Raw genomic sequence first — 8,361 nt, 5'->3', positions numbered from 1 at the left:
TTCTCTGTGCCTCCCAGATGCTGTTAAAGCTCCTGAGATGTTATTGATGAATTTGATGAAGCTGACTCGGTCAAGCAACACCATACGACAATTGGTGATTTTAAATCTAATTGGAGCGCTGTTTGTGGGATCTTGCTGTGTGCCTATTAGTTGTCCCTTAACCACATCACACAATGACTACATTGTAACAGTCGTCGATTGTCTGGGACGGGGTTTGGGATTGTTGGGGACATGGTTCGGGAATGTTGGGGACAGGGTTTGGGATTGTTGGGGATGGGGTTTGGGAATGTTAGGGAATGGATTTTGGATTGTGGGGTACATGGTTCGGGAATCTCGGGGACGGGGTTTGGGATTGTCGGTGACGAGGTTTGGGATTGTTGGGGACCGGGTTTGGAATTGTCAGGGAATGTGTTTGGGAATGTTAGGGAATGGATTTTGGATTGTGGGGGACATGTTCTGGAATGTCGGGGACGGGGTTTGAGATTGTCAGGGACGGGGTTTGGTATTGTTGGGGACCGGGTTTGGGATTGTTGGGGATGGGGTTTGGGAATGTCGGGGCCCGGGTTTGGGATTGTCGGGAACTGGGTTTGGGATTGTTGGGGACGGGGTTTGGGAATGTTAGGGAATGGATTTTGGATTGTGGGGTACATGGTTCGGGAATCTCGGGGTCACGGTTTCGGATTGTCAGTGACCAGGTTTGGGATTGTTGGGGACCGGGTTTGGAATTGTCGGGGAATGTGTTTGGGAATGTTAGGGAATGGATTTTGGATTGTGGGGGACATGTTCGGGAATGTCGGGGACGGGGTTTGAGATTGTCGGGGACCGGGTTTGGGATTGTTGGGGACCGGGTTTGGGATTGTCGGGGATGGGGTTTGGGATTGTCTGGGAATGGGTTTGGGATTGTCGGGAACGGGGTTGGGATTGTTGGGGACGGGGTTTGGGAATGTTAGGGAATGGATTTTGGATTGTGGGGGACATGGATTGGGCATGTCGGGGACGGGGTTTGGGATTGTTGGGGACTGGGTTTGGGAATGTTGGGGACCGGGTTTGGGATTGTCAGTATGGACTTTGATCTGACTGACTGGTAATGTGATCACCTGATCATCGAAGCAGATAGCCTGGGAGACCTCACGGGGGAATCCATCGATCACAAATCCCGGGGCATCCGGCTGCTGCATCAGTTTCTGCTTTATCTCCGTTATTGTAGTCTCCTGCCAGGGAACCAAAACAAACAGTACTGACTGTGACAAATCTGGAAGGATTTCTCCTGCAGAACCTGAGCTCTCTGAAGTACCGGTGAGTATTATCCTGATATTTGGGGCTGGTGGAGACTATGTGTCTGATGAGCCCCCAGTCCCTGTAGAACATGGACTGACAGACTCAGGGTTAACCTCTTCATGTGCTGCTCACACCAACACAGCTTCAGATTCTCACAAACCCTCTTTCATGGGATCTGGGTGTCACTGGGCGAGACTGGCAGTCCCTAATTACCCTTGGTGCCTCTCTTGGCCATTTCAGAGGGCAGTCACATTGCTGTGGGTCTGGAGTCACATGGAGGCCAGATGGGGTAATGGTGACAGATTTCCTTCCCTAAAGGACAGGAGGGAACCAGATGGAGGTTCAGAAACCACACCAAGCCCACGCCTCACAGCCCTGCCCCTCTCCCCCACCCGCCCCACTCCCACCCTGTTTCCAGTGGGAGAACATGAGCTCTCCGCCTCTCCATTACCTGAGGAGCTAGCTCTCCATTTGTGATGATTTTCGCGATCAAGCCCCATTTCCGGTTGTTGCTCGCGTTATGAAGCATCTTGTCCCGCAGCAGCTCCCCCACAGAGATGTAGACAAACCCATAACGCTCTGCCACTTTCATGCTCTGGGTTCCCTTGCCGCTAGCTGGCCCTCCTTCAGATGGAGGGAATGAAACAGAGGGAGGGAGGGAGGAAAGGAGGAATCATTGATATCACAGGCAGGACTACACAGAGATCAATCTGTCCGTCAGAAAATACTGGGTTCTTGACATATCCTCACCCCCCACTAAATCCAATGAACTCCCCATGTTGTACAGATTGTGAACATCCAGTACAATAGACCCCACTTGATCAACACCCCATTCATTAAACCCACAAACATCCATTCCCTCAGTAGCAGCAGTGTGTACTATCTACAAGATGCAGTGCAGAAATTCACCAAAGATCCTCAATCAGCACCTTCCAAACCCACAAACACTTCCATCTAGAAGGACAAGGGGCAGCAGATACATGGGAACGCCACCCCCTGCAAGCTCCCCTCCATGCCGCACACCATCCTGATTTGGAAATATATCGCTGTTTCTTCAGTGTCGCTGGGTCAAAATCCTGGAATTCTCTCCCTAAGGGCATTGTGGGTCAGCCCACAGCAGGAGGAGTGCATTGGGTGTTCCTCACCACCAGCTTCTCCTAGGGCAGTAAGTGCACACCCAGCCAGTGATAAACTTGTCATTACTGGTGGATTGGACAGTGGGTGGAGATTCAATGATGCAGTCATGGTCCATCCAGACGTGGGTTTCCCCCAGGGTCACTGGAAAGAGCAACTGTGCCAATATCTCTCTCCATCCAGACCTAAGGCTTCGTTAAAATATATTCAACCAAACAAAAAATGCTTGTTTCAGTTTGTCAGTCTGTGCATACACAAAATGTGGGAGAGCATTCCCACTGCTTACAGAATTGTTTATATCTGTAATTATCCCTTCACACCTAGTGTAGCTTCATCATCATTGACAAGTATTAACATCACAACTGGGGAATGAATCATGGAGTCACAGGGGTGAATGGTTACAGCACTGGAGGAGGACATTCAGCCTGTCGAGCCTGTTCTTGCTAAGTCCCAGTCAGCTTTCACCTACACACTGCAGTGGGAATTATGGTGCAGTCTGTACTCCCCATTCTGGAGAGTTCTGATCAATTTCAACTGTCCTCAGGCAGACACAGTTCCTGTGTAATGTTCAAGCATGTGTTATTGGACTGAACACGCTCCTTCTCTCAGTGACTAACAACAGGGGGAAATGCCAGGAGTTTTCCTGAAGCCTCTAGAAATTGTCATCAGGGAACATCAATCCAATCAGAGCAGCAGGATCACTTGGAATAAGATGACAAGGAATGACCTAGTTCTGAGATCCCAAGCTGTCCTGATTTGGATAGGTTGAGGGGTATGACAGGGATAAAGAGCCGATGATGTTTTATCGAAGTGCGGTCACTGTCACAGCAGACAATTTGAGCACAGCAAGATCCAACAGGCAATGATGTGATTCTGGCCAATCAGTGACACTGATTAAGGGATATATTTTAGCCAGAAGACCAGGGAGAAATGCCCTGTTCTTCCTCAAAACTGTGGCCCTGGGATCTTCTCTATCCAGTTGAAGGGACAGAGGCAGCTGAGGTTCAAACCCCATCTCCAACAAGGCAGCAACCCCTCGGCCCTGCTCTCTCCATCTCAGTGACAAAGCCCAAGCCTTGGAATCCCACATGAACCTCTGACTTGAAGGAGGTGCTGTTACCCAGGATCAGGAACATTCACCCTGTTGGGGGCTTTCCCTGGATATCAGCCCAGAATGGGATTGGTGGGCTCAGTCAGCTGACCTGCCCTGGATGGCTAACCTGAGGAGGGAATGGAGGTGAAGGATGATGATAGTTAGCACCTTCCCCCCACCTTCAGTGACCTTACTCATGACCCCACAGTGACCTCACTGATAACCCCCGTTGACCTTGCCGATAACCCCCTGGTGACCTTACCAATAACCCTCTGGTGACCTTACCGATAAACCTCCCCGGTGACCCCCTTTCGGTCACCTTACTGATAAACCCCCCGGTGACCCCCCTCCCAGTGACCTTACTGATAACCCCCCCGGTGACCTTACCGATAAACCCCCCTGGTGACCCCCCTCCCAGTGACCTTACCAATAACCCCCGTGGTTACCTTACCGATAAACGTCCCGGTGTCCTTACCGATAACCAGGATGATCCTCGGCCGGGGTTTCGAAGGGTCAAACACCATGTATTCCTTGATTAGCTCATCTGTCTCTGAGAGGTCGGTGTCACTCTCAATGGAGAACTGGTGAATTGGAGGAAGGCGATCATATCGATAGTGACTGATGCTGTGGCTCTCTGAGAAAGCTGAGGGCAGGTGGGGAACAACCACAGGGAGATCAAACAGTAAAACACTGAGAAACTATCAAAAGCCGCTTCGATCCCCTGGCTTTCAGGTTTCAAACGCCAGGGTCCCCATTCAAATCAAAGCAGCAGTTCTGTGCCAACCATTACTGTGCTGCTCTGTACTCTAGCAGTAAATGAACTGCTTTGCATCGATTTACAATGTGTTCTACTCCCACATGCCATCACTAAGTTGCAATTTAAAACCACAGAATCACTTAAATCCCAAGCCTTTGTTTTCAATGTTATAGAGTCATAGAGCACAGAATACAGCATTACTTAGCTCAGCTTCACTTTAATAATGCAACCAAGATAATGTGTTGTAATGTTACCACTCTGTCCTCATCTATTGTAATGATTCAGAATCTCTTCCTAATGCTCTTCTCTGTGTTCATGGAAGGTCACTGTTTCCAAATGCCTCTCTGCATTTACAACACAAGCTTTGCAATATAACACATGCTGTGAGTGGGACTATGACAGCTGTACCTGAGATCTAACTAGATCCCTTTCATGAAACCTTAGCACCAGATTTCAAATGATCCCCTGTTCAGGCAGAACAGCAAATCTGATTCATTTTAAGAAAAACAGATTTATATTAGAGCAAAATAGGTAAATAACTGACAGAAATACTGCACATAACTTGCAAATTCTAAATAACATGCTGTTCATTTTTTAAATACCTTTCATAGTGTTTGGATCATTCTCAGTTGTAAGCAATCTCATTTCATAAGATTGTGTTTTACATATTCCTCAGCTGGCTTTTCAACCATTGGAGCACCACAACTGAGGCCAACTGTTTCTCAATCCAACAGTCACAGAGTCATACAGCATGGAAACAGACCCCTTGGTCCAACCAGTCCATGCCGACCATGTTCCCAAACTAAACTGGTCACACCTCCCAACTTGGCCCATATACCTCCAAACCTTTTCCATTCATGAACTTATCCAAATGTCTTCTAAATGTTGTAGCTGTACCTGCATCCATCACTTCCTCTGGCAGTTCATTCCACACACGAACCACTCTCTGTGTAAAAAAGTTGCCCCTCATGTCCTTTTAAAATCTTTCCCCTCTCACCTTAAAAATATGCCCCCTAGTTTTGAACTCCCCCACCCTAGGGAAAAGACCCTTGCTATTCACCTTATCTATGTCACTCATGATTTTACAAACCTCTATAAGGTCACCCCTCAACCTCCCATGGTCCAGTAAAAAAAGTCCCAACCTATTCAGCCTATTTTCACAACTCAAACCCTCCATTCCCAGCAACATGTTGGGAAATCTTAATAATATCCTTCCTATAGCAGAGCGACCAAAACTGTATACAGTAGTCATAGGCTCGTCTTGCACAGAGCCCAGCAGGAGTAGATTCACTCTTTGAGAAAAAGAATTGAAACACCACGATATTTCAAATTTCTAAGTTAAGTGTGGTATTTTTTTGTAAATTTCTTTGTGCAATTTGCCTCCATATAAATCTAATTCTTGCAATAAATTGGATTTGCTGTTCTTCCTGAACCATATGTTCAGATAGCGTCATGTCTCCCCCTCTATTTAAGAGGTTGCGATGGGTGTGTAGTGAGAGGGGGTTAAGTAAGGTACAAATTGTAACTCTCTTCTCCTTTACTTCCTGTCACTGTGACACTAACATGGCCTGGACTCCAGATGGAAACTGGGAACTTCCCTAGTCCATACTTCGTGACCTTCCCCGACACCATCCATGAGGTGTTCTTTCTGCATTTCCAGGGGAGCACCTTAGCTGGGCATTTTTATTGAGTTGGGTCAAATGCTGGTGGTGAGGTGAAACCAGCTTTCTCACAATCAGGAAATTCTCCTCAGCATCACAGGCTAGAGCAATGCAGAATATCTATCAAACCCCTCTCACTAAGGTCCAAGGCTGTCCTATGGAGAAACCTGCAGGCTACCTGACTGAATAACATTTGAGAATAGGCAGAGAGCTTTGTAAACTGCATTAATGTAGATGATGTAACATGTGTAAAGATTTGAGGGCAGCTCATTACCACTTCGATAAATTGTTCTCTTCCCCTGGCTCCCACCGACAGCTGGCAGTGCCCACTTCTCCTGAACGATGAACATGTCCCACCGAACTTTCTCCAAGCCCCCAATCTCTCGGACTTTCTTCAGGCAGCTCTCCAGATACTCCAGGGGTTCCTCGGGCCGATGGTACATGAGGCCTGTCAACATACTCTGAGAAAGAAGTATGGGCTCACACTGACTCAATATGGAACCAATATCCAACAATAATCATAAGAACGCCTACAGTGTGTAAAGATGCCATTCAGCCCATCAAATCTGCACCGACCCTCCAAATAGCATTCCACCCAGACCCACTCCCCTAACCCGGCATTTCCTGTTGCTAACTCACCCAGCCTGCACATCCTGGGCACGACGAGGCAATCTAGCATGGCCAACCCACCCTAGCCTGCACATCTTTGGACTGTGGGAGGAAACTGGAGCACCCAGAGGAAACCCACGCAGACATGGGGAGAATGTGCAAACTCCACACAGTCACCTGAGGGTGGAATCGAACCCGGGTCCCTGGTGCTGTGAGGCAGCAGTGCTAACCACTGAGGCACCATGACCTGTGATAAAGTCACATTTTAAATGCTTTTTTTAAAAGAGACAATGTCATATTTTTAACACGTTATTAATGCTGCAGTGATCAGATGACACAGCAATGAATCATTATCCATGATAGCCAGCTTCCTCTGGGTAGATACCAATCACATTGTTTTATACAAACTCCATGCGAACCTCTTAGAGCGCAGTTTATAATCTAGGAAACTCTTCACCTTTTAACTTCACAGGAATCTGGCCCATCCTAGCAACATATCCCATTAAAAATTCCTACACCTATAATGGGAACTGTCCATGTAAACATGTCATGCTGTAATTACATGCTCCTGCTGGTTGGTGGTGCTGTTGCACCCGGGTTTTACTTCTTTCCCGAGAGTGTGCTGCAATCCAAATGTTTCTTTGCCAGCTTGGTGCAGGTTTGGCTGGCTAGGATGTAAACACAGTGAGTGGGTGATGTTCAGGCCAGGCTGAGATACACAGACACTCCTGGATCCACTTACTGTCCAACCCATCAGCCCACTCCACATGGCGAGTACACTGCACCCCACTGCAGTTAGTGACCTCTTTGTGTTCAGAATTATGGTTAATGGAATATTTTGAAGAGAATGTTCAGTGAGCTCTAAATAAATTCGATAATGAGTTGTTTGGAGGGTTGTTGACATGCTGTAAAAATTCAAGATATCCAGGACTCTGCCTGAAGGGGAATATTGACCTCTCCTGCACAGACACCACTTCAATGGGACCGGGAGCATTACCCCATGAAAGGCGAAGGGGAATGTTAACCCACATGCAAGTGTGAAGCTTCACCTTGCGGACCTGCGCAACGTCGAAGGCAGTCTGTACGTTGTCAGGTCCGGCCCATTTCACTTTCCGACCTCCTTTACTGCACGTTGCTTCAGCTTTTTAGGATCTTGCCGCGCGCTTTAATCTGGGCAGGAGGCTATTTAGCCACAAGGTTCATCACATCCACATGCATCCCTGCCCCATATCCAGGCGCTGATTTTGTCCAGCGGGGGTGTTGCTGGATTCAATTGGAATAAGTTTCCCTTCACCTGCCCTGGAAATCAGCCACGGGGTTCTGCAGGGCACCTTCCCACTGGGTTTAGCTATGGCCCCGGTGCCGCCTTCCCTGGTTAAATAGTTAGCAGTACAGGGTGGAAGTGAATCTCACCCAGAGTGACAGCACACAGTCAGACACTCCCCACTTCCAGATCATTTTCCAAACTTCCCAACAGGATGCCACAGCCTGGTCATATTCCCTATCCCTTACAACCTCCTATCCGTCATTAAACAAGAGCTCAGAGGCTCGGGGTGGGGTGGTAATGTCCCTAACTCTGGAGAAGCCCTAGGATCAGGTATATCTTGCTAACGTTGATCCTGCCTAGTGCACACCCTGTGCAATGCAGCCTGTAAGCCTCTAACTGCTTTTGATCTGTATGTCCTTTGCTTGCTGTGACCTGCCTGTACTGTTCATAAACAAAGCTTTTCACTGTATTTTGGTACACGTAACGATCAATCAATCAATCGGGGGAGTTTACCGGGGGGTCTTACTGGTCACGGGGAGTGTACCGGGGGGTCTTACTGGTC

General features: G+C 48.0%; 1 protein-coding gene across 1 annotated transcript; it reads right to left on the bottom strand.

The window, feature by feature from the left end:
* Positions 1–1,097: 1,097 nt before the first annotated feature.
* On the bottom strand, positions 1,098–6,384 carry LOC109925889 (adenylate kinase isoenzyme 5-like; the record flags this gene model as incomplete). Its single annotated transcript, XM_048594274.1, has 4 exons — positions 1,098–1,211; positions 1,730–1,902; positions 3,981–4,148; positions 6,198–6,384. Coding segments are annotated over 4 exons (642 nt in total), but the record flags the coding sequence as incomplete, so codon positions are not given.
* Positions 6,385–8,361: the final 1,977 nt, after the last annotated feature.

The sequence above is a fragment of the Rhincodon typus genome, unplaced genomic scaffold, assembly GCF_021869965.1.
Source record: "Rhincodon typus isolate 14 unplaced genomic scaffold, sRhiTyp1.1 hic_rhity00007571, whole genome shotgun sequence".
Taxonomy (NCBI): Eukaryota; Metazoa; Chordata; class Chondrichthyes; order Orectolobiformes; family Rhincodontidae; genus Rhincodon; species Rhincodon typus.
Note: the sequence above shows the minus strand (reverse complement) of the source record. Positions and strands in the feature narration are given on the sequence as shown.